At 40.8% G+C, this 27,368-nt stretch overlaps 1 protein-coding gene across 1 annotated transcript in view; it reads left to right on the top strand.

The window, feature by feature from the left end:
• Positions 1-25,637, top strand: part of jam3b (junctional adhesion molecule 3b) — a 44,053-nt gene extending 18,416 nt beyond the window's left edge. The window contains exons 2-9 of the mRNA XM_084029155.1: positions 16,234-16,302; positions 16,410-16,523; positions 17,059-17,211; positions 17,762-17,964; positions 19,856-19,955; positions 20,836-20,965; positions 21,074-21,128; positions 22,204-25,637. Coding sequence (XP_083885281.1) covers positions 16,234-16,302; positions 16,410-16,523; positions 17,059-17,211; positions 17,762-17,964; positions 19,856-19,955; positions 20,836-20,965; positions 21,074-21,128; positions 22,204-22,239 — 860 coding nt within the window. The 3' untranslated portion in view covers positions 22,240-25,637. The remainder of the gene's footprint in view (positions 1-16,233; positions 16,303-16,409; positions 16,524-17,058; positions 17,212-17,761; positions 17,965-19,855; positions 19,956-20,835; positions 20,966-21,073; positions 21,129-22,203) is intronic.
• The last annotated feature ends 1,731 nt before the right edge of the window (positions 25,638-27,368 follow it).

Below are 27,368 nucleotides of genomic sequence, written 5' to 3'. Positions count from 1 at the left end.
GATTTAGTTTTTCTATTTGCATGGAAACAACAGACAGTGCATTATAATCCCACATTCTAAGCCATAGGAGAAACAAAAAGATTCTTTTTTCATTATTTTCATGTCACAAAATAGATAGTATTCTATGTAATCAACAAAACATTGAAGAGGCCGGCATGTCTGCCATGCTGGTCCACAGAGCAGCTATGTTTGACACAAGCATAGACAGCAGGTGATGAGGGCGCCAGCTGGCCTCTATTCTTACCATGAAAAGCACATTGGAACCTTGCCATTGTTTCCCAGACCAGTAGGTCGCATTGGGACTAGTATGTACAGAACACCTTTACTTCCTGTGACAGGCTCACGTTAGAGTTGGTATTTCCCACGGAAACCCATCAAGGATTCCTCCCGGAGCAGGTGATAGAGGAGGGGGGGGAGGGGGGGGTCAGCAGCAGGAGACTCATGGTTTCCCTCCCCAGCTGTTGTTTCGGCAACATTCCATGTCCCACAGCTCAGCCGACCTGTGCAAACTATTTGAGTCTGCCTTCATGCACATTTGTTGGGGGGCTGCTGGTCGGCAAATTCTTGCTCGGAAATCAAACACTGTGATGTCTCAATATTTACTTTTGTTTTATTTTACATGGAAGCCACATAATGTTCATAAACTCCAGTCATGTATCTGTTTTCAGTATGTGGCATGTAAGCAGGCATCGTTCGGACTCATTCCGATTTCAGCAATTGGAAATATCACATACAAATTACAAATATATGTTTATATTGTGTAGTTGTACTAAATGTGAAATATTTAATTGGAGCTCTCCAAAATTCAAACTTCCTCAGACAATCCCTAAGACAATCAATAATTGCTTGTTGTGTCATGTGCCACTAAGTTTCTGAATGAGAGGCTTGGTGCCACGACTTTCTCGATGACCCCCCGGCCCCTCGACCATGCCTGCCTTTCAGAGCTCATTTCACCTGTGACCAGTCATCCCCACGCAGTCACACACTTTCGGCGACCTCACATTCTGCACGCCCCCTCATGTACTCCACATTAGTGCTAACTAAGGAGAAATGAAACCAGGAGAGAGTTGCCTCCCACAGCTGAGACATGTGGGCCAATTGCTGTTGTTTGCGACAAGCTGCTTAAAAGGAAATATTTGTCAAAGAATGAATTTTTGTGTTGACCCATGATTCCTTGTTGATTGAATGATTCGCTCCCTTCTGTCTGTTTTGCTGCATGTTGAAATGGAAAGAATATTCAGATGCTGAGTTCTCCTCTAAAACACCTTTACATTGTTTTTCCTTAAACACCTGATTCCCTCTCTGACCATCTCTAGTTATATAGTTAGATTCTTCTGCAGCTTTTCCAATAATGCATGTGGCATACAGTATTACTGTATTACTCGTAAACATTATTATTACATACACATTACAACGTTCATATTTCCATTTATAATACTGTCTACCACAAATGTATTTTACTTTACTTATGTTTCACTATTTTCTGTACTAGGTTCTACTTTTTCATCTTTTCTCTCTTCTTTTTTCTTCCATTCTATATTGAATCAGCATTGTTGGAGGGTTGTAACTGTATGAGCATATGATATTTCCACAGAAAAATATCACAGTTTCACAGTGTTACATTAATATTCTTGTTGTATTATTTATCATCAATTACAATGACCCAAGTTAGTACACTAAGTATTAAATGAAAACGAACATCAGTTGAGAGCTGTTAAGTTGAGAGCTCTGTACCTGGTAAATGTAAGTATTAACAATTAATACTTACATTTACCAGGTACAGAGGGAGCCTGAGATTCGACTGCTTTACTGTTATTGTTGTACATATGATAATAAAAAAAACAGGTTTGAGTTATGAAAAAAACAACAATCATGCTAATGGTTGCAACACAGGGTAGGGTTGATGGACTCCATCAGTGCTCATCATGTGAATCTACCCGCCACGCCTCTCCACTACTCACACTTCCACTACACAAGATGCCTTTTGTTCCAAAATCCAAACACAAAGGCCAGTTCACAGGCTGTGGACTGTAGTACTGGGCTTGGTCCTGGGCCTGCTGTTTCAGAGCTGATAGCATCTTGATGACTGAGCTGTTGGGAGGCCCTATTATGAAGACTTCATAAGCTTGCTGCTGCCGTCTCACACATTATGCTCCTGAGTGCCACAAATGTGCAACTACACAGCTCGAGACATGAGTACACTATTGTTGTGTGTGTTTAATGCACTGTTACATTTGTCTGTTGGCATTCATGCGTAGTTGGTTAGTTGTCATTTAGTCACAATGAGCCTGGATGACACACATTAAAGGAACACTGAAGTGGTGTCCATGCTGGGAGATGTATAACTCATGAGTAGCGTTAAAAATAAAAGTCAGCCGAGCTGCATGAAAAGTTCCGTTATTTTCAGCACACAGCGCGCATCCTTGGAGCACGCAGGAAGTGAGGCAGATTAAACCTTTTGGAGCTGCTAAGTCAACACACTGTGCTGTGTGCTGTTGTATTATTGTTCAGTTGTCAGTTGAGCCTTAGCTCATCGTGGTCAGCTCCGCTCACCGGCCAGCCGCTCAACAATGAACGCTTATCTCTGCAGGCTGTGGTCTCTTTCTGTCAGTGTGTCGGCCAATGAGCATTATTAGGGAGCGGAAGTGCTGGCTGGTCAAAAACATGTTCATGTCCCAGCATCCACATTAGCCTGATATCTGCACATGGGAGCATTTCCACATCTCCATATGTGGCCCAGGAATTATTGCTTAATCCTGTGTGGCATATTAATGGTACGCTTTAAAAAGGTTTTCTGTGGAGGGGAGTGAGCGTGTGTGTGTATTTTTGTGTGTATATACATATATAATATATATATATATATATATGTGTGTGTGTGTAAATGTTAATACACACTTATCAAGCCCTGCTCTCTTGATTGGTGTAAAATGGCGTCACAATAAGTGGACTCTGAGGATTGTGAAATAATACGAGCTATAAGCCTCTGCCGTAGCCCTACCACAAACATTTCTGTTCATCATGCTTGATGCTCGGCCTGCATGGACATTGCATTCCTAATTAGGATTAAGGGTTAGGGGTCCGGCAGCCTGGACCGCAATGTGAAGCATTTGCAATGAGTACCGCTGATTCCGTCTGTGCAGAGTGTGCTGAGGAGCTAATTCTGGCATTTCGTGATTTAACACAGATTTTTTGGGGATTTGACTGTGACTATAGCCCAGAAAATGGTAACCCCGCCCCCTCCTCCTGTTAGGTCTCCTTTAAGATGACACCATGGAGCTCCCCAATTCATTTGAACGTCCAACATGTGTGGCATGTCAGATTGTTCACATAACAGAGTGGCTGCTCCAGGGAAGGCCCACTCACACTCTTGGCCTTATGCTTGGATGTGTTTTGACAAGGCCTTCTCACTGTCTCCCTCAAGACTTTGACCTGGGCCAGAAAAAGGAGCGGCCAATAACTGCATATGAACTTAAGTAACATCCCATTCTTAATCCATAGGGTTTAATATAACGTTGGTCCACCCTTTGCAGCTATAACAACTTCAACTCTCCTGGGAAGGCTTTCCACAAAATTTAGGTGTGTTTATGGGGATTTTTGACCATTCTTTCAGAAGCGTATTTGTGAGGTCACGCACTGATGTTGGACGGGATGGCCTGGCTCTCAGTCTCCACTCTAATTCATCCCAAAGGTGTTCTTTTGGGTTGAAATCAGGACTCTGTGCAGGCCGGTCAAGTTCATCCACACCAAACTCTATCATCCATGTCTTTATGGACCTTGCTTTGTGCACTGGTGCACAGTCATGTTGGAACAGGAAGGGCCATCCCCAAACTGTTCCACAAAGTCGGGAGCATGGAATTGTCCAACATCTCTTGGTTTGCTGAAGCATGCAGAGTTCCTTTCACTGGAACTAAGGGGCCAAGCCCAGCTCCTGACAAACAACCCCACACCATAATCCCCCTCCACCAAACTTTACACGTGGCACAATGCAGTCAGACAAGTACCATTCTCCTGACAACCGCCACACCCAAACTGGTCCATCAGATAGCCAGATGGAGAAGCGTGATTCGTCACTCCAGAGAACGCATTTCCACTGCTCTAGAGTCCAGTGGCGACGTGCTTTACACCACTACATCCAATCCTTTGCATTGCACTTACTGATGTATGGCTTGGATGCAGCTGCTCGACCATGGAAACCCATTCCATGAAGCTCTCTACGCTGTTCTTGAGCTAATCTGAAGGCCACATGAAGTTTGGAGGTCTGTAGCGATTGACTGCAGAAAGTTGGCAACTTCTGCACACTATGTGCCTCAGCATCTGCTGACCCCACTCCGTCATTTTACGTGGTCTACCACTTCTTGGCTGAGTTGCTGATGTTTACAATCACTTCCACTTTGTTATAATCCCACTGACAGTTGACTGTGGAATATTTAGGAGCGAGGAAATTCACGACTGGACTTGTTGCACAGGTGGCATCCTATCACAGTTCCACGCTGGAATTCACTGAGCTCCTGTGGCCATGGAAGTGATTGAAATCTGATTTCAATTATTTGGATGTGTGAGTCAATACTTTTGGCAATATTATATATATATATATATATATATATATATATATATATATATATATATATATATATATATAAAGTCCCGATATAGATGCCTGGGCTCCGTGTATCGGTCGGTACTCGATACCGATCCAATACCATTGTTGAATTAATAACGATCTTTTTACCTTCCACCTTATCCCTTTCTTCTACCATGTGGAAGAAAGGTGCGAGATTCTGTTTGTAGTTTGTAGAATAGTTATAATAAACGTCTTCGACATGACTATAGATCACACTAAAACACAGTAGGGACTCAATGGAATTATGCGTTTTACAGTTGATTCCATTGTCATTGTCAAATTCTGCAATTTGGTCCGTGTCCATTGGATAAAACACACCCAAGTGGGAAACCGTCTCCAAACAGGCACATGGGGCGCCGGTATGAAGCAGAGCATGGCTTTAATGACTGGAGCTATTTTGCTGGCAGTGACGTAATAAATGTAGCGGCTGCTATCCGACTCACCGATTCCAGCCACTATCCAGTATCCATGTAGCATTAGTTATCCAGAATCCATTCATTACAAAAAATTCACATTGTACATCCCTTATATCATTGGACAGGTGACAGACTAAGTCATGATGCTAATATTTCATTGAGAGACAACTAGTGAAGGGGCACGTTGTTTCAGCAGAGAGGCAATACTGGAATTTCCCTAAATAGAACTCGTTGGAGTATCATGTTTTCCATAAGGATCTCATGACTTGTCTTTCGGTCAATAGATTGAGTCCTACAATATATCAGTGTATGTGCTTTATGGTTATTGTGTCCTCAATAACAATAGCCATCGGTCTGTTTAATCAAGCATTGGTTCAGCCTGAAACTGTGTCACACAACAAAGGTCTCCTTTGGCATGCGAGAGGCCATGTGACACCAGACAACAGGACTATTTTTATACAGCAACCAGGATCTGATTATCTCATGACTTGAGGAATAAGTCATATCAGTGATTATCAGTTCCTTCGAAATGCTTTGTTGTAAAGAGTCTCACACCATTTACTATATAATCACATTGCTTTCTATATGTGTGCATCAGCAGGCAGATGGGGACTAATAACAAATGGATTGAAATTATTATAATTATATAACAGCTTATAATATAAGCGATGATACTGACATGCAATTGTTTCCGTATCTATTTTATAACCAACTCTGATCCATCTCTTTAATGACTAATATGAATGAATGCACTTGCGGTGTTTGTATAAACAATGCACATTAAGGCTGTCAGTGCATGTATGTTAAAAACAAAAAATAATAAAGTAATTCATCATGTGTGATAGTGTTAAAGATATTTGTCAGGCTCTCATGAGATGACAGGATAATTATATTATAGTGTTCTGCTATGAAGAAGTAGTTTATATCAACTGTAATTTTAAATAAAAGACCAGAATGAGAAAAAGGTCAACTTATTAAGGAGGTAAAGAAGTAAGATGTAAATATTGTTAGCAGAGAGAGAGATTGATGCTTATGTTTGTTTTTAGACATGGGTATGTTGCAGTCATTTGGTGAGGCCCTGATGAGAAGTAATGGCTCAGTGCAGTGGCGAGTAAAAGGCACTTTGTGGAAGGTGGAAAAGTTGCATCCCCTCCTCTGTGGTCCAGTCCTGTGAGCTAGTTGTACTTAGCTTGAGGGTCAAAGTGAGAGCAGGCCAGATGCAGATGCTAACACTGACACAAAGTGACAGGTTCCCAGGCATTCACTGACACCATCGGCTCCTCCCTTAGCCCCGCCCCACCCCCTCCATCCTCTCATTGGCTCGGGCCGAGTCTTTGACCCTGCCGAGATCAGAGGGCTGACTAGCAGTAAGGCACATGAGTTGCCCTGGCCTTACCAAATCCCCAGAGCAGGGCCTGCAGCTGACTCATATATAAATGCAGAATAAATTAATACACGAGGAGCCCTTGGGGGAAAGCTGAACTGTCTGAATACACCTGGAAAAGAAAGCTTGCATTTGAATGAACTCCTGCTACCGTGAGCCAACTTTCAGTTAGACAGAATGAGTTTAGAGTGGTTATTTGGGCTAAAACAGCCTGAAGAACATAACACCATCTGTAGAACAGTCTGTAGAACAGCCTGTAGAACATAGGACAGTCTGTAGAACAGCATGTAGAACACAGAACGGTCTGTAGAACAGTATGTATAACATAGAACAGTCTTTAGAACATAGAACCGTCTGTAGAAAAGTATGTAGAACATAGAACAGTCTGTAGAAAAGTATGTAGAACAGCCTGTAGAACATAAAACCATCAGTAGAACATAGAACAGTCTGTAGAACAGCATGTAGAACACAGAACCGTCTGTAGAACAGTATGTAGAACAGCCTGTAAAACAGTCTGTAGAACACCCTGGAGAACAGTCCATACATCACCCTGTAGAACAATCTGTAAAACACCCTGTAGAACACCCTATAGAACAGCTATAGAACAGTCCGTAGAACAGCCTGTAGAACAGTCTGGGGCATCACAACCGGGCCTCTTCTTAGCTTCATTTCATTCAAATGCAACCTTTCAGATGATCAAAAATAGGCTTTTTTATTCACATGATTTTTCATCCATACTAGGAGGTGACATGAAGTATACACACATGTATGGTGTGGTCGGCAGTCATATTGTGATGTTGACAACTATACAACATATAGGTGGAAAGTGCCACTACGGTGAAAGTGACAGTGAAAAAAAAGACAGTGAAACTGAATAACACCACAGTAGGCGCTTATGTGGAAGCCCCAGAAACATCGACCAATCAGAGCAGGGCATTTTCACGTGGGGGTCTCATAAAGACAAAGGGTGAATACAAATATTCAGACGGACAGTTTCTGGAAAATTATGAAGTATGTAAATATGTTCTTGTAGAAAACCCAAATGCAAATATGAACCAGAAAATTACCATGACAGACCTCAACACCTTATATCTCATCTCAACTGTTAAGCATTCAAGCAACTATTTGCCATTTGTTTCTTTTACCAAAATGTCCTTAAATATGTAGTTTGCTAATATGATATTAAATATTCCATATTTCTGTCATTGTGGTTCATGTTTACCAGTCACATGACAGGAAACCTATCAAACTCCGACCCAAATACACACATGCTCTACATAGCAAACCAGGAATTTAGTGGACCACTTCACCCTCATCCAGCATGTGATACAGTCATACGTAGGTTTTATATAGCTGCATATTTTACATACACTTGACAAGCTGCTCTGGGCCCATCCATTTAAACGTGGTGACGTTTGCTGAGCAGCTGAAGAAGCATCTGATGCTTTTAAATGGAAGCGTTGGCCTTAGCTTTGTTTAAACTCTTCACATGTGTATTTCCTCGACTCCGTAGACGAGAGAACACCGATAGACATCTCCTCCAGAGGCATGCCATGGAAAAAGTGTAGACCACTAAACACCTTATGCTTGGATCATTTTGTAGTCCAGCTCAAGCTTGGAGGAATACAAGCCTGTAGTTGAAGACTTCAGTATAATGAAAAAAATAACAAAATAGATTTTCACTGGTGAGGAGGTGATCAAACAAAGACATTACTCAGCCTGACATCTTACCATGTTATGTGAAATATCTGAAGGAAATAGCAAATAAGCCAGAAAAAGAATCCAGTTTCTATGGAAATATTACCAATATTGCTATGGGAACTTGAGCACCAGAGCACGCTTTGTTGAGGATCTAGCTGTAATCGTCTCTCAGAAAGAAGCTTATGGTAATATGTGATCCTCTTATGAATTAATTTGTCAGGCTTTGTGTCCCATCTGACATCATAGACTTTTATCAAATGGAAATTAGCATCTCATCAAAAATGTTGACATTTTGTAGAATGATTTGTGCAAGTAATGGCCATGGTGGAAGCAGGTCCTTTAGTTCGGGGACCTTTCAGGTGACAGGTTTGTGCTGTGAAATTAATTACATCTATAGAAGACTATTTTTTACTTTAAAACAGTTACAATGTGGCATTGATCTGAACTTGTTGCTTTGTTCCATAACTTACTACATTTTGGTTTGTATTGCTGATGACCTGTTTGCATGTTTTCTTTCTTCTTGACTTTGATGATCTTTTGATGTGTTGAACATGTTTCTTCTGCAGTCCTGTTCTTTTATTCCTTTATTCAAGCAGCTAGTGGTGTGTTAATGAATGATGAACCCGTCTCCCACAGCATATACATTGTTCCATTTCTCAACCGCACTCCTCGCCAGCCATACCATTGTGTGCTCCCTCAGCTGCTTGTTTCCCCCTGTTTAAATGGGAAACATGGCGTTGAATAGGTATCAGGGGGATCCAGCCATGTTAGTCATGTACTATTTGTTACACGCTGTGAATATAGAGCATGTACCTTCTCATATCCATGCACCTGGCCCAACACGTGTGTCTGGATGCACGTTCATTCTGCTAAAGGTGTGAATAATATTAGAATAAAATATTAAGACATAACTCCCCCCCGTTTTCCGTGGTCCATTAAATAAATACCAAACGGTCCCTTAATATATAGTAGAAAAACTGTTTGACACACACAGTTTATAAATGTTCACCTTCATTTTAATAAGCTGCACATATATCTATCACAACCGTGAAGAGTAGTGGATGTGACTGGCAGGTCATTGTGTTGGACTAGAGAAAAAATTAACTGCTTGCTCTGCTCTATTGACAGACAACACTAAAGTATCCTAGAACAGCTCTATGCTTGGTCAAATCAATGGCACATTCATACACGCAAAGACTTGACTTTGATGTCTAAGATTCCAAAGGAGTGTGGGAATATTCTCCACAGGCATGAGGCAGATATATCCCACAGGGAAAACACAGGTTGCTTAATTGAACCTTTCTATTTATGGTAGCCCCCTTTAGATTCAGGAAACAAGTGTGGTTTCCCAGGGGAACAACCGAAAAAAGTGCTATTCATTGTGCAGGCATCAGGAAAATACCCAGCTCCTTTGTGCCTGTTGTTTTTCAGCAATGCAAAACCTGTGGGGTTTATGCATGGGCGTCTTGCCCATTGTATGAGAGTGGGACCCCCCGCTTTTACTGTGTCAAAAATCAGTGCATGTTTCTGTCCACTCAGTACTATTTTCAGTTTCAGTTCAGTTTTGGTTAGTGCTGGGCGGTATGACCAAAAATTTATATCACTGTATTTACAAAATTATATCGGTTTCACAGTATTTGTCAGTATTTTTTTTTTCAAGCACGACTGGGTGTTAACCTCATTTTCTAATAATTTAGAGAATAATTACTGCAGTTAATTGGCTTGGAATGACATATTTTACTGTCATGAGGAGTGAATATTGTAGAAAAACATTAATGTCCACACTAGTATTAATGATGTGAAGGAATCAGAATGCATGACTGTTGCAGTCAAAATAAAGAACCCTTTATTGTGCAAGTTTTGCAACTTGAAAAAACATATTTTGTAAACCAACTGCAAAATGAAGACTTCTTTATCCACTGAACATAAATTAAGGCAACATCCATAAATAATATTGAAACAAACAAATAGAAAAGGTGTGCAACTTGCATTAATATATTGCTTCAAGCCCAACCAGGTAGTATTCAAGTATTACAAATATAAATGTTTAACTTGAAGACTTCTTAAACAACTAAACTTTCACTAAGGCAACTTGCATCCAAATGGACTTTGCTTCAAGACGAGGTATACTGGTACACACATTTAAACAAATAAATAGTAAACTAAAACTTTTAAAGTATGCAACTTGCATTAGTAATACTATTGCTCAAGCCTAGGCACAGTAAGTATCAAAAAAAGGTGCAACTTGGCTTGCAGGATTATCCTGTAGCATAGAAACAGTATTCACACATTTCAACTTTATGGACTTTATGTCTTTAGCTATGTGGATGGTGATGGCGTTTGTAATGTCGTTCCACCGTTTGCTTTTCTTGTCGTAGGCAGTGACATTTGACGTGAAGGACGCAGATCGTAGTTTGATGCATTCTTGATATTCCAGGACATGCTTGTGGCTGAGGTGATGAAGCAAATTGCTTGTGTTGCCTCCTGCGGCTACAACTTTAGCCCGACAGCATTTGCAGAATATTGTTGTTTGTTCGACGTCAGATTTTTTAAAGCCGAAGAATTTCCAAACGTCCGTATGCTCAACACAGGCTATTGGGGTATATGAAAAATTCATATCATAAAACAAAAAGCATTCGGTATGAAGCAGTATACCGCCCAGCACTAGTTTTGGTTAAAGCTATGGTCTAAGATTTGAAAGATTTGTCAGTTGAGCCAAAATGTATCCAATAGTAGCCATGCGGTCTGCATGGCTACTATTGGATACATTTTCTGATCCAATCCTCGCTCACTCTCCTGCTCCTGCTCACGCCTCGAAACTACGAGCAGACAAGACGCTTGTTGCCCTGAGCAGTTCAGGAGGGAAAGCAGAGTGGCAGTAGCAGGCGGCCTCTGCTTGCCCTACCGGCAAAGACTGAAAGAAAGAGAAAGTCTGTCACTGAAAAGACAGACACAAAGCGGAGATGCGACGTAAAGAGGACTCAAACCCGAGTAAACCTCGGGTCAATTGAATGGTGGCGAAAGCTCAGCGAAGCTATGGATCTGAAGAGCGATGATGATGATGATACAGCGGAGTTTCTGTTGAACAGCAGGGCTCTCACGTCTCACGCACACACATTTCAACTTGTTCACACGCTCACGGCACATTTAGTATTTCTCACGCCGACAAATTACCGGGATAATTAAAGAAACGTTCTGTTATTTTACGCAAATAGTTCACCGAAATGTGTTTCTGAAAACATTTAATGCTTGAAATAAGCTATGCAGTTGCTGAATCTGTCTTTATTTTTAGATTGACAACAGTTAGTTTAAAATATTTTCGAGAGCTTGCGGGAGGCGGCGCCCCGTCTCTCGAAACTCGCCGCGATCTCATGTCTGGATGGAACGTTGGAGGTCCCCTGCAGTATACCGAGCATGCCTGCAGTGATGGTCCATAGGCCGTCATTTGTCTCTTGCTGGTGGCGACATCATTTGGTTATCACTCTGGCCATTCCATTCATTGCGCAAACCAGTTATTGTATCTGCCCATTATTTCATCTCATTTTGTGGTTTTGCTGCACATTACTAGACATTCATTTGTGGTGGACCTGAACTGGTTATCCTTACCTGTCCCCTGTTATACTCTACCTTTTCTTCAGTTCACCGCTTTATGTCCTTTTTAGTGCTTTCTTTTAGTTGTTTCAAGATCCATGTTAGATTCAAGCAGGCCCATTCATTGCTCTTGTAGAGGCACGCTAATTACGCTGGAGGGCGGAGTGCGCTGTTGCCCGGTGGCTGTAAGGTTTGATTAATACGACGCAAAATGAGGAACTCGCAATAACAAACGCAGCGCAAACTACGCCCGTCCGATTCAATTTGAATGAGTGAAAAACAATGAACAGTTCCTAAAAACTGACATTTTCCAAATATTCTGTTCATCAATGAGACATTCACAAACAGAAAGTGTATTGTTGTAACAATGGGCAGATATTAAATCTGAATTGCAATGCATGCATTGAGTCTCTGGTTGGTGTAAATCACAGCTTTCAAAACGATACAATAGTATATGGCTTTATATATTCACAACAAATAAATAGCCTGAACCACACATACTGCTACATTCACAACTACTTCATATTCACTATCACTCACGTCTCTCAGTACAGTAACACACAAACAACACACTGAGATTCCTTAAAAGGAGTTCACTATTGTACACATTCCATTTTCAGAACATCTAAAACATCCTTATTTTAAATCCCCGATCGTTAGCTTTGACTGGGAGACTTGTTAGGCCTGGCAGGCTCACCTTTCATTGATGATAGTGAATTCATACATGGATGTTGGATGTGACACCTCGTCTCTAGCTTCTTGTCTGTACTTTACTCAGAATGCAGACGAACCTCAGTGCCAGTCTTTGTGAGTGGGGGTTTCATGTGTTTCCTGGACAGCTGTTTCCATGGCAGACCTCTCAAGCTTTTTATGTGGACGTCAAGCTCACTTAGGCACCTAATCTGCACTAATACTCTCCGCATTAAGGAGGAGCACAGAGACAGGATCAACTCCATTCACAGCTCTCTTTAATGGAAATCATAGTACCAAATTCATCACCTGGAATCATTGTATGTCAACAATTATGTCACACGTATTATTCTTATTATTCATGTCACACACCCATCTCAGCTTTAATGTTAGAATTGATCAAATATCGATCGTTAATTATAACAGGAATAATGATAGTCAGGTAGATGTAGGTGTGGCCTCTGTTTTACCTCCCTCCTATCTTCCTACTGTCAGCAGTGGCTAAAAACAAGCTGTCGCCTTGTCATGATCTCGAGAAAGACCGTGTGCTAATGAGCTTATCCTGTCTGCTTTAACAGCTGACCCCAGACACTGCTGTCCATGGGCGTTGCCACAATATATTGAGGGGGGGTTGGGACCCCCCACCTTTTAAAAAAAGTTGTTTGGACCCCCCACCCCCCACATTTGTCGTTAAAAATATTAGTGCATGACGGGTCTGAGAGAATACCCACAGCAAGAGTCCACTCCGTGTTTTCCTACACACACACACAAACAGCACGCACGACCACAAAAGGAAGTTTGCTTTTTGCAGCTACTTGGTCAACGAGTTAACACCAGCAAGAGGGGCAGACTGGCCATCGGTCATATTTCAATTTCAGATGTCAATTACAATCATGGACGTATTAAAGCAGGTGACGGCACGGCCCTCCGCTACAACACTGCCGCTTAATGCATCCGCAGACAGCATAAAATGCCGGGTCTCTGGCCCGGCAGTCAGACTGGGCCAGTTTAATACTGTCAATTAGAGGGGGTTGGGGAGGGGGGGGATGCGAGCGGCCCCTCCCAACTTGGACTGCTCCACTTTTTGTTCAATCTGATTGGTTCAGCTTGACCCTCGGCCGGGTCACTGACTTCCCTCTGAAGTTACACAGAGAAAACGGAAAAATGTTGAAACGAAAAAAAGGGGGTGGAGATGAGAAAGAAATTTAAGTAGCTGAAAAAAAACCTTGTGCAAATTAACAATGTACTCTCAGATCAATATTTAGGTTATCATGTATATGCCACTGTGATATTGTGCAATTTGCTTGTTTTGATTCTGTAGTCAGTTGCATAACTACTATTGCAAAGGCATTATAACAATGTCAATATAAAAATGATATTTTATTTGGATTTTCATTTCTTGGAACAAGAGACATTAGATAGGGAAGAGACATGTTATAAAAACATTTTCATCAGAATTAGGGCTGGGCGATTTGGCCTAAAAAGAAAAGAAAAGAAAACGGCAAAAACACAGCAGAAAACACTTATTGATCACTCAAAAACATTACTAACACTAAATATATTATATACAACACTTTCCACCAGTCCACCAAAACAGCGCTCCACCAGCTGCACGCACTTCTGCCCTTCCCCCCTCGGAAAGCCTCGTCATTACCGTCACGTCATATGGAAAGCGCTGACTCTCAGCTGTTAGGAGCCGTTGGAATTAGGGTGATCGCGTGAATGGTTGAGGAATTACAGTAATTAAAATTTCCTATTTCCATTCCTGTCGCAGGCGACAGGATCGTACTTCAGCAAATCAAATCTGCCGAGTGTAGAACTTTTTTAAATCGCGATTTTGCAGTTCAGCCATTTCACAAACTGTAGGAAACCGTAATTAGGACCCCCCCACATATCAAATGCTGCTGACGCCCCTGGCTGTGTCCATAACAGTTGGTGGAGGTCAAGTTATGCTTGTGTGAATGAGAAGCCAATGACCATGTCCGACACTATTTAGTAGCAGACTACACCTGCATAAATTCAGGGTTCATTTGTGATCATTTTGTAGTAAATTTTTGTTCTCATTGTGATTATTGTTTATCTCATTGTGATCATTTGTCTCATTGTGGTCATAGGTTTTTCTCATTGTGGTCCTTTTTGTCTCATTGTGTGTGTTGTTCATCTTATTGTGGTCATTGTTTATCTTATGATTGTTTGCGGAAATCATAGGGCCCTAATTGTGGTTATTTTGTGTGTCATTGTGGTCGTTGTTTCTCATTGTGGTCATTTTTTATCTCATTGTGGTCATTATTTATCTTGCTGTGATTGTTTGTCTCATTGTGATCATTTGTCTCATTGTGGTCATTGTTTATTTAATTGTGATAGTTTGTCTCATTGTGGTCATTGTTTATCTCGTTGTGATTGTTTGTCTCATTGTGGTCATTGTTTATCTCGTTGTGATTGTTTGTCTCATTGTGGTCATTGTTTATCTCGTTGTGATTGTTTGTCTCATTGTGGTCATTGTTTATCTCATTGTGGTCATTGTTTATCTCGTGATTGTTTGTCTCATTTTGGTCATTGTTTATCTCGTTGTGATTGTTTGTCTCATTGTGGTCATTGTTTATCTCATTGTGGTCATTGTTTATTTCATTGTGATCATTTTCCTTTTGTGGTTATTGTTTGTCAGGCCGATTGCCGGTTTCACCGGTCCGGTTTGGTGTACGGGGCTAAACCAGCATTTGTCCTTATGAAATGTTCTGGATAATCAAAAACATCAGCAACATGTGCCGATGATGTCATGGCACTAAATCCAAGCATAAGTAATTAGCAACAATTATGTCAACTATTTAACATAATACTGTGTTTATTAAGAAACAGACTAACAGAGCCACGGCGAGTGTCTGAGGCGGCCGGTGCCCAAAGTGTGGCCGCCATGCTGCCAAGCAAGCCGAGGCGTTCATGACAGAGATCACATTTCAGTCGAGGTGGGAGGGGGGAGATGCGTGTGTTTGTTTACTTAGTTGTGTGTGTTTTTGGGGTAACAAGAGGAGAAATGACAGCAGAGTTTGGCTTAATATTAAACCGGTTTGAAAATTGTTAAACCGGCTCAAACCTACTGTGATCATTTATATCTGGTTGTGGTCATTGTTTCCCTCATTGTGGGTGTTGTTTGTCGCTGTGGTTATTTTCTGTTTTTGGGTTTGTAAAAATCATTGTTTTAGGTCTCTGGAAGTGTTGATGAGCACGTTCCTCAGTTTGCATTCATGTGGAAGTGACTATAGCCTGTCAGGATGATTCACCAGTGCCCCCTCCCAAGGCCTTAGCCCTCCTCCACATAACAACACAGATCTTTGCGGGGAGCTTTTGCACTATTAGGCCCACATGGTCTACAGCATCATGCTCAGAGAGAGAGAGAGAGAGAGAAGGGCTCGGCAGGCGCTTGAACTACTGGCATGGTGAGCTTGCCCTGAAAAGGGCACATGCCTCTCTGCACAATTATCTACTGTGCATAGAAACAGCACCCCCACCCTCAACACACACACACACAATGGTCTGACCAACCCAACTAAAAATGGAAGCTGATCGGTAACGGGACATGGCCAAAGAGCACCATGATGTTCCACATCATCACACTAATGTGGGATTGACTTTCATCTTCACTTTAATTGTGATTGTGGCATTCAAGATGAGTGAGCACATAACAAACATCCTCAAGGAGAGTGTTAAAATAAGCACAGCACATCAGTGAATGTCAGCTGGTATTGTGCAAATCGCATGAGATCATCACTGTATCATGAAAATTCATGCTCTGGAGAGTCTCATGTTGCATTGCCTCTTCTCTTGTTTTGCAGGGTGCTTCAATGTGTTAGCCGTGGTCCTGACATCAAACAATGAATCACCATGGACCGATGAGTTTGACAGTAAGAGCTAATGAACAACCCCACCTAACGCAAAGAAATATCAAAAGCATTTGCTCCACTTGAATTTATTTGCTGTCATATGCCCCATATGTTTCTCCATCCTGCAGAAATCGAGTTATCGTGTTTGATTGAGTCCATTTCTACAACCAACCCCAGAATTGAATGGAAGAAGATAACAAACGACGGACCAAGTTATGTGTACTTTGACAAGAAGATCTCAGGTAACGTTTAAAATGCACTCCTCTTCTATTTGCTGTACATTTTTATTTTATTTATTTGGAGAGGACAATGCATATTAATGAACACTATGTCCAAATACATCACTTTTGTGTAAATAAGCCGGATTTAGCCAGAACCTAATTTCCATCCGCAGTCCTCAAACATAGTGACATATGCCTCGAGGAGAGGGGGGGGATCATTTAGGGATTTGAAGAGAAAACAAGCGTATTTAAAAGTTTTACAATTTTCGAAACTCAAGAAATGCTACTTCTTAATAATGATACAATGGTTGAATGAATATGGCTTTGTGGCAAACACCTTGATGGCTTTTTAAAAAAGGTTCCAGTATGGTGGCACCAGCAAATGGCCAGATTGTGAAGCAGTACTCAATATAAGACAAAATCATGCAATGGAGATATGATTTGGTAGTGTCAGCTGAGATGAAGGGCCTGATTTGTTAACCATTTTACAAGCTGAATTTAAAAAAATGTTTTGCCATACATGACTGACATTGATGAAAATGTTTCCTTCCAACAGGTGACCTGGAGAACAGAGCGGTGATCAGAGAACCTTCCACATTAGTCATAACCAATGCCACGAGATCAGACACAGCGAAATATCGTTGTGAGGTCACAGCCATTGATGACCAGAAGTCATTTGATGAGATTGTGATTGACCTTGTTGTGAGAGGTACTCCAACTTACCAGCATCATTCACCTATATGGCATGTTGAGTCAAAGATATGACTTATGTTGTAAGATTCTTCTGAATGCAGAAAACACGCCCTTATTGTGCCCTTAAAGAGAAACCTGGCTTAGTGTTTCACACGTTAGATGCTGTAAGATGAAACCATGTTGTAGGTCGCACCAACCCTTTGGCATACATATGAGGATGTGTTATGACCCGACCTGCCCAGCTGCAAAGGCGTGTTCTGTGCTATAAGAGGAAACCTCTGAAACTGCATCTGCTTGGAATCGCAGTGCTAAAGAAAGAAAGCGCTGCGTGTTTTGGTGGCGTATTTTGGCCCGGGCCAAAAATCATGTACCCATCCGGACTTGTCAGTGCTGTCAGTCCAGTGAACCATAAGGGGTCAGGGTGACTTTGTCTTTTTTCAAGCATCAAAGTCAATCATAGACCTGGCAGCATCATGAAGGAATGTGTCACTTTGTCTTTCACTCTGATGCTTACAGAACATAAAAACGAAGTGTAGTCACAATGATCATGTTTTATCTCACCACAGTAAAGCCGGTGGTGCCAAAATGCAGTGTCCCAAAGTCAGTGCCTTTCGGGAAGTCAGCTGAGTTGAGCTGTTTGGAGGAGGAAGGCTTCCCCAAGTCTCAGTACCAGTGGTTCAAGAACAAGGGGGAGATTCCTGAGGACCCAAAGACCAGTCCCAAGTTCTTCAACTCCTCATACGCACTCAACGCAGACACAGGCACCCTGGTTAGTATGTGTTTGGACAAGGACACGCATGAGCGGCAAGGGCGGGGCAGCAGGGACGGTGGCATGATGCCCAGGGGTGGGGGCAGATATTTTGGGGAGACAGTTGATGGTGCGAGAGGGTTAGAGCCGGAGTCTACTGTCCTCGTTTGCACATTCCTCAATTCTGGATCTGTTCAGAGGCTCACCTCAAAACCCTGTCCTATCAACCCTCATGCTGGCCTCTCAGTTGTGGCACACTGAAGCATACGAGTGTTTGACATTACATAAAAACTCTAGGCTGCAAGCTCAGTGGAACAAACCATTTACAGTCCGAGCTGTAAACTAATGAGGTTTGGAAGACGTTGTACTACTCTACTTATCTCGTTATTTTTAGAGTGTTCACAGAAACGCAGTTATCACTCGTCTGCTGCTCCCATATGAGGAGGCAATGCCCACCAACCGATTTAGAAATCTATTATTATCATTATATTTGTATTAGATTACATTATTTGGTCAGGAACATTTTTTTTTAAATGACCCAGAGAATTTCTTTATTTTCCATGAAGATTTCTTGCTGTTATTTATGAACATTTTTCTACAGTGTGAGACCACGCTGATTTGTGTTCCTCTACATTGCATTATTTCCTCTTCAATAATAATATGATTCAAAACATATTTTAAAAGTTATTCTTTCAGATACATGATTGTGTTACGCATTCTATAGGAAGTAGAAAGGAAAAATGAAACATATGGTACAAACAACATTTTTGATAAAAGCTAACAGTGAGTTTGAAAGTCATTGAACAGCAGCAGACACAAAGCCCAACGTTTTATGTTGTTTTTAAAAGGCATATGTAATTATTATCCTAATACTTAACAGTGAATTCCTTGTTTTTCACAAGCAGTCTATCCTGGAAGAATTAACAAGAACCTGATTGAAATTGATTAAACCAAGTTATTCAGCTCAGGTCTAATGTTAGCCAACTGGGGTGGATTTCTTCTGAGTGTCGACTCAATTTGATTCCCAAAATAAAAGGTTTAAACATGATGGACAGTCCTACACAGTTCTCACACCATGTACTCTGTAAGTATATGTAGATACATTCTTCTTAACGGCTGGAAACAACTAAAACTACTGTAAAACCGAAACTAAATATATAAATACTAAACATGAAATCAAGTCAAAACTAAAATTAAAAAAATTAAAAAAAATTAAAAACAATTGCAACCATAGAAATATAATTAATTTGACTAGTACAAAAGAAAATGTTGATTGTTGTTAGTTGTTATGGCGACAGCGCATGTCAGCGAGCCGTAAGTGTTGCAGCTCGCCGGGAAGAGAGTGGATGCAGCTCTGGAGTAGGATGACGTGCTTTTTAACTAGCTGGCTTGTTTATTCCACCATGCTTAAATGCAACACAGAAAATGAGCTCAACAAAGTTGTCACTCATTTGGCGATACAATGTGCTTTCACTGTGACGAAAAGTTGTTGTTACAAAAGTTGTTACATTTTATTGGGTCTCTGTGCTTCATAGCGTTACTACTCCACTGTTCGTTTTAGTCGTTACTGCAAAACCTCCCCTCAGTGTGTCCACACCCTGCCATAAGTCAGTTTAGTTCATACAGAAGTTAGCCTGCAGGCCCTGACCATCCTACTATGTTGATTAGAATGGCCATGTCCTTTCTACTCCTTTTGTATTTCTATGGATGAAACATTGTACAGCACCTCAAGCTTTTCTAATATGATCCCTTAAAGACAAAGTTGGATCAATTGCTCACTCTTTTATCATTTCTGTTTCATTCTTTTTTATCTAATCTACGGTACACACATACAAATCCTAACTACTTACAAAAACAAATACTAACAGTATGAGCTCAATTTTTACATTAATTAATTATTCCTCCATTGTAGAAGTTCTTCGCAGTCAGAAAAGAAGATGCAGGCAACTACTTCTGTCGAGCGAAGAACGATGCCGGATACTCTGAGTGTCCACCCCAGAAGATGGAAGTCTGTAAGTGTGTCACACATCTGTCACTTAAAGAAATATTGAAGACTATTCCACAATGTCATGCTGCCTTTTAAAGTTGTACTCCGTAAGATTTGAGATACATTGCTTCTAGCGGCCTCTTTGGCGGTAGATGCAACTGCAGGCGAGCCTCTGGGACCTCATCTCCCAGAGTTCCTTTGGAAACCGAACAGTGTCGACTGTATGGCATCAATTGATTGGCAGCTGTCATCTGCATGATGTCTTCACATGCTCTTCCATTGTGAGTCTGCAGTAATGAAATGTACCTGCAGCCGTCAAACACTTTAGGGCGCACTCACACCATTTGATCCATACCGTGCCTCGGCACATTGCATACCCGTGCATGTGCTCATGTATTAATCGCACCATACTCAAATCCACCTCTTCCAAACGTGGTGGGGCCGAGGAAGCGCAACGTTTTTAAGTATCCAACGGAGCATCCTATTGACCAACAATCCGGACATTAGGCTCAATCGTGCGCAGTGCGGTTAGTGTCGTGTGAGTGACTCAGAAGTTGGAAGTTACCGATTTCCGATTACAATAAAACGCAGCATATGCTTCAGTGAGTAGCTCCACCTGGGCAGACCAACCACTGCTGACTGACGTAAAAAGCCTCACTAATAGAGCGCCGCCATTGAATTTTGTGCGGGAATGTCGTCAACAGACACGGAGATCCTATTTCTGGGCAAAGCAGCAAGTACAAGCACTTTCATGAGTGGGTCACATGATCAACATTTAACTCACTCTTTGATAGATAGTAACTTAAAAGACAGTTAAATAGATGAAAATGTTACGGAGTACAACTTTAAGATCAGATTGACCAATGCCAGTTTTTCATTTGTACCTTCTTACTTGAACTCCACAGATGATATAGATGTTGTGGGGATTATACTGGGAGTGCTGGTGGTGGTCGTAGTGCTTTTATGTATGACAGCGGGGATCTGCTGTGCATACAAGCGAGGCTACTTCTCCAGCCAAAAACAAACAGGGAACAAGTAAGACATCTTCCTATGCACATGATCAACAAATACATGTGTTCCTCTGTAGACCGCACTAACCCAACCTATCATCCATAAAACCATGATGTGCTTTGTGTCTTTTAGTTACAAAGTTCCAGCTAAAGGAGATGGTGTAGACTACGTCAGGACGGAGGATGAGGTTTGTAGATAGCAGTTTGAGTTAGATGAATTTACCATTACAAGTGACAATAGTTCATTGTGCCATTCCAATGGGGTAATCGCTCTTTGTCTGGCCCCATCCCTGGGACCACTTTGCCTTGGGATATCCTGTTGCCCCGACAACACAGCCCTCAGGGTCACTGGGGCACACAAACCCCCCAACCACATTAAGGTTGTGATTTGTTGGAGGGTAACTAATAGATAACCATGAAACTTCTCCAGTTGGTTACTTACATTAAGACAATTATTTTTGTAAAATGTTTTTTAAGTCAAATATGCAAATGAGGCATTATTTCATCAAGTATATGCTCATTATATCATTTGCATACATTTGCTGAACAGAAATATCAACACTGGATAAAGTTGTTTATCTTGTTTCATTTTGTTGACATTTTTGTCAAAGGTTTTTACAAAGGGAATTTTGGATATCTTTTTTAATCACTAGATAAATCAGAAATATTGTCAACAGCCATTAGACATTTTTTTTTTGCCATGTTTCTAAGCATAACATGATGTATAGTTTTCTCTTTATGTTTAAATATGCGAATGAGTCATTATCTAATGATAACTTATCGTGTATTAAGGAGAAATCTACAAACAAAACTCGACAAAATAGCAGAAAAAAAATTTGTTCCACTAGTCTGAAAGAATCACGTAGTATCTCTAACTTCACCAGTCCATGGAAAACAATGTTTCTATAAGCAAATGTGAGAAATGAATTAAAACTATAATATATGGTCAACAGCAAAGTATATAAATGATGGTTAATGGGTTGAAATTCAGAGTGCCTTTAATGAGATACACTTGATCTACCAGACACATGGAACCAGATGTAGAATTAAACTACCGTTGCTTGAGGCGTTTTTATGCCACTGCACCACCGAGTAAACTAAACAGTCAAATAAGGCAGATTTGAGCTGGGAGTAACAACAAAATCACAGGGAACATATTAATTTAAGTGTATGGTGAAATTGGAAAAAGAATATCATTGTTAAACCACTTCTGCATTACGAGTTCTTAAATATTGCTCCTGTTTGGCTGTATGTTCTCTGCAGGGGGATTTCCGACACAAGTCGTCATTTGTGATCTGAGACAGCAAGGATGAGAGAAAGACATGAGATGTGGGAGCGGACTCCACGCAGTCTGACCCCAGAGCTGCCACGCTCATGCTCGGAGCCCTCAGCCTCTCTCAAATACAACTTCTCTAGTTTGCCAAAGGTGAAGACATTTCACAGTCATGAAATGACATTTCAAAAATATGTCATACTATTACACATGAAGGGGACTGAGATTAATTTGTCAACTTTTATCACCACCAACCCATTTCTTTTGCTAAATTATGGAGTTCTTACTTTACAGTTATTGCATGGTTTTAAACACCAACCGAGGCGGAGAAAACAAAACATTTCTTTGTTCACAAAGGAGTCTCTGTCTGTCAATCATGACACCTCTCTACTTGCTTCAAAACCTTTTGTCATTTGTATAACATTTCTTTTCTACTGTTGAAATTTGTCAGACTATTTTTGATGGAATATATTTTAAAATGCCTATAGATAAAGGTTTACTTTTTTAAATATTTGTAAAATACTAACATGTGTTTTTTTTTTTTTATTTGGTTGTGGATGAAAAAAAGATGTAACACTTTAACCACATCAAGCTGTAAGCTTTTACTTATATCAGCATATCAAGATGTGTTTCTTGATTGGCAGTCTTACATATTTTATTTGTCCACAGGGAATGGCCACTTTCTGTTGTGAGAGGCTTCCATGTTAATGTTTGTAGATAGTCTTAGTAAGAGGCTTTGAAGAGTGCCAGTCAAATGCTGTGAAACACTGAACACAATCAGTGCTGCATTTTCTTGATTTTAAGTGTCCTTCTATGCTTGCTGTTAATCTTGTATATATTTAAGGTACTGTCCAGAATAGAGTTTTGCTGTTACTTGTATTACACTATAATAATGATGATAATAATACAGGGATGGAAGTTAACCTTCCGGAACCAAACAAGACTTAAGTTTTACTACTAGACATGGTACTTTGACATTTCCCTGCCTAAAACCTGAATAGAAACAAATTGGACAAAGAACAAAGAGTTTTCTGTTATAACTTTGTTATTTTAACTACTGACTCACTTACTTTCCAGCTACAGTTACTAAAGATACCAAGAACATCAGTGTAAATACCCCAACTCTACGGTACCAACACACACATAGTCAAATAAAGCACATTAAACATAATACTCAATCTTTGACATGAATCTTGGTTGCTGATGTTTTTTTTTTTTTTTGCTAATATTTGTGCTAAGATAAGAGCGTTGGCCTCATCTCATATTACCAACCGATAATGCCATATTGTACTCATTCGTCTTAGTAAAGCTGAAGGCAAACGTGCAGCTACAGTGATACACAGCTGGGGTCTGGAGGGTCAACACCTGCACTGATTGTATATAGATATTTGTATCTCTCTCTCTCTCTCTCTCTCTCTCTCTCTCTCTCTCTCTCTCTCTCTCTCTTTCAAGATGATAAAAGTGGTGAAAATGTAAAAAAAAAAATATGATATGAAACTCTTTCCATTTGTAAAACTGAAAAAAATGTTTATCATATTAGTTATAACACATAGAAGAAAGGTGACAGAATAGTCTGTGAAAACAGGTGAGAAAAAGTATGTGCTTGAGTATAATATTATTTGGGGGGTTTTTTGGGGTCAGGATATTTTTTCTGTAAGCTGTTGTAATGCTAATTTTGGCCACAAGAGACTGATGTGCACCACTAGCCCATGTTCTAAATAGGACCGAGGTGCATGGAGAATTACATTTTAGTCCTATTTAGAACATGAGGTATAGTGCACTTCAGCCTTCTTGTGGCCGAAATGAGCATTACAACAACAAACACAAAACAGTCATCTGCCCAAACTTTGTTTCACTTGTTTTCACAGATAGAAAAGAAAGTCACTTAAAATAATGATCCTGGATTTTTTTCTACCCTTTCCATATGTGACAAACAGAAAGTAATTTAGTTCGCAATTCGAAAATCGAACCCCAGAATTTTGTTTCTCTCTATCGTAAATGAACAGGAGCTTCTTCACAACATCATGGAACATTGGATTCACTGTTGGCTCCTTCTCCTCCTGCTCCTCTTTTGGAGCTCCAACCAGTTGAAACAATCACACACCTGATATGTGTCAGTAGCTCATATAAATCTTGTGTTCACCTGTTCTGAATGTTTGAAGTGGTAAAATGTTTGCTGAATTTCAGTCATGGTCGAGACAATCTGACCAACATTTGCACAAAGGAAGAAGAGACACTGCTCAGTCTTTTTTTCCCCCAGTTGCATTAAGGAACCAAACATTTTTTGAGTGTACTTAACCCAATTTAGTTGACATTAGATTACCTGTTACAGGTTCATCACTGTACATGGTGAGATACAAGCAAAATGTTACATGGACCTGCATTTATTTAGCGCTTTTCTAGGCTTTACACTACAGTCAGTGATCACCCATCACACAGAGGCTGCCCATCAGGATCTAATCCAGCACATCTCACAGCGATACCAGTATGTGGACTGGAGGAGTCCGGGATCAAACAGGTCTTCAGATTGGAGGAAACCCGCTCTACCTCAGAGCCACAGCTGGTCATGCAGCCCCTCCTCAGTTGTACACATTCCATTCCTCTTAAGTGCCTTCTGGCTTTACATAGTCCAGTTTCTGTCAGACCATGCTCCCTCCACATATACGGCGCTCTGATACTGTCAGAGGCTTCATGTTTTGCATTCATTTCACTACAAGCACAGCGTTTAAGAGGAATGAGGTCAACGCAAATTGCCACTTCCCTTCTTTACATACATATCTGCACATTTTGAAATTAGCTTTTTTCATAGATATGAAGATGTAGACATGTTGAATAGAAATAGAAATATATTAGTGCCTAAATATAGTGGGAATTATTTTTGGTAAAAACACATTGCTGTATTAGGCAAAAGAAAACGATGGACCCCCAAAGCAGGGACGCTGATATCCAAGCTCTGGTTTATAACACATTTAGAATCTGTCCTGTCTAACTGAAGCATGTTTTCATTTAGAACACCGGCAGCTGATGAGATTTGATTTTGAAACCCACCCCTGCTCCGCCACTTGCAGCAACACACACAATGTTCACACCAAGTGTTGACTAAGTATTCATGGAAATGCCATGCAGTTGTAATGGAGCGCTAATTATTCAGGCGTTGTAAGCATTTTTATGAAGCAGATTTCATGCAACGTGTCGTGTCAGCCATAACAACAAGAGGAATTCACACACAGCAGCTGCAAATAGGCCTGCATCCACCTGCATTCGCCTGTATGATGGTGGGGGGAAATTAAACCAAGCTCATACACCATTGTCTGTCCAAACTCACATACAGTAGAATGTCCATTTAGGGCTGCTGGGGTTGTTTTTGTTCATTTTAAAACCACTCTATTTGTGATTAATAAAACTCACTTTTAACATTACTGGACACATTTGTGTCTGTTTTCTCTCTCTCTCCCTCCCTCTCTCGCTCTGTGTGTGTGTGTGTGTTTGAAGTGAGGATTCTGCATCTGTGCCTCACAAGTGTCTCCCGCTGTACACAGAAATCCTGTTCAGTATGAAAGGTCCATCAAATGTCCCACTGACAGCATCTTTGTTGATCTAAAGCCATAATCTATTAGTGGGAGTTAAGCCATTTCCACTTTCTACACCCAAAACAGCTTTCTTGTTTCTCTTAGTAACTGTGCCAACTGGCAGCAAGTTCCTGGATAAAGAGCATTAGAATCAAAGAGCTCAGCGGGGTATTATACTGTAGTTTGCAGGAAGCAACGGACACTTCTTTAACAAAACACAACCACATTAACAAAAACAAGACATTCACGACTGTTCTCCTTCTTCAGATGTTGCACAACAGGTTAACCACTGTTGGAATGGGTTTTCTCTGAATACTTCGGTTTCCCTCCCACGGTCTTAATCAGAAAAATAAAATAAAAAATACAACCAGTGCCCTTGCCTAAACGTCTGCCTGCCGACACGTGTCTGAATCTTCACCCTTAGTGGACTGACAGACACCGGCTTGAGGAGCAAGGGGTGAATGGAGAAGACATGGAGCAAGGGGTGAATGTTAAGGAGAAAAAAACACAAACCACAACAACAAAAACACAACCACATTAACAAAAGCACAACGACATTAACAAAAACACAACTACATTAACAAAAACACAATCACATGAACAAAAACACACAACTACATTAACAAAAACACAATCACATTAACAAAAACACAACCACATTAACAAAAACACAACTACATCAACAAAACACAACGACATTAACAAAAATACAAGCACATTAACAAAACACGACCACATTAACAAAACACAACCTCATTAACAAAAACATGAAAACATTAACAAAAACACGACAAAAAGAAAAACATGACATTGACAAAAACACGACATTGACAAAAACACAACCACATTAACAAAAGCACAACCACATTAACAAAAACATGACGACATTAACAAAAACACGACATTGACAAAAACATGACCTTAACAAAAACACAACCACATTAACAAAAACATGACATTCACGAAAACAAGACATTAAAGGTCCCATATTATGAAAAAGACATTTTCTCTGGTCTCTACACCTATAAACTGGTCCTCCCTGAGCCTGTCAACTCCCAGAATGAGGAAAACAAGCGACTCCTGCATGGTCTCTGCAGCCCACCCACTGATACAACGGCGCTCCTACGTGCTGTTCAGATCTCTGTCTCCGCTGATACGACACCGCTCCAACCGCTGCCGCGCTGCGCCGAAGCGACTGCAGACATCTCACTGAACGTGTTCATGTGATTTTGGGACAGCTCACTAGCCTGACAGATCTTAATGGCTCCTGCCAGCGTCAGCTCGTAGTAGCCTCTCTCTGACCTTTTTATCCTCCACGCCGAAGACAATCTGGTCCCAGATCATGGAGTCCTTCAGCGTCGCAAAGTTGCAGGACAGCGCCTTTAGCCGCAAGTCAGTCAGTAAGCTATCGAAGGGCTCATGCTGCCGCTGTGTACGAGACCGAAACACGTACCTCTCGTACGTCTCGTTCTTCTTCGGAGAACAGTGAGCATTAAATTTACCAAGCACCACATCCAACTTTTCACTATCATGAGGACTGTCAAACACGAATGATGTTAAGTACTTCTATGGCCTTTGGCCCTGCT

Source organism: Eutrigla gurnardus (genome assembly GCF_963514095.1).
Source record: "Eutrigla gurnardus genome assembly, chromosome: 15".
NCBI classification, from domain to species: Eukaryota; Metazoa; Chordata; class Actinopteri; order Perciformes; family Triglidae; genus Eutrigla; species Eutrigla gurnardus.
This window is presented reverse-complemented; position numbering and strand designations above follow the sequence as displayed.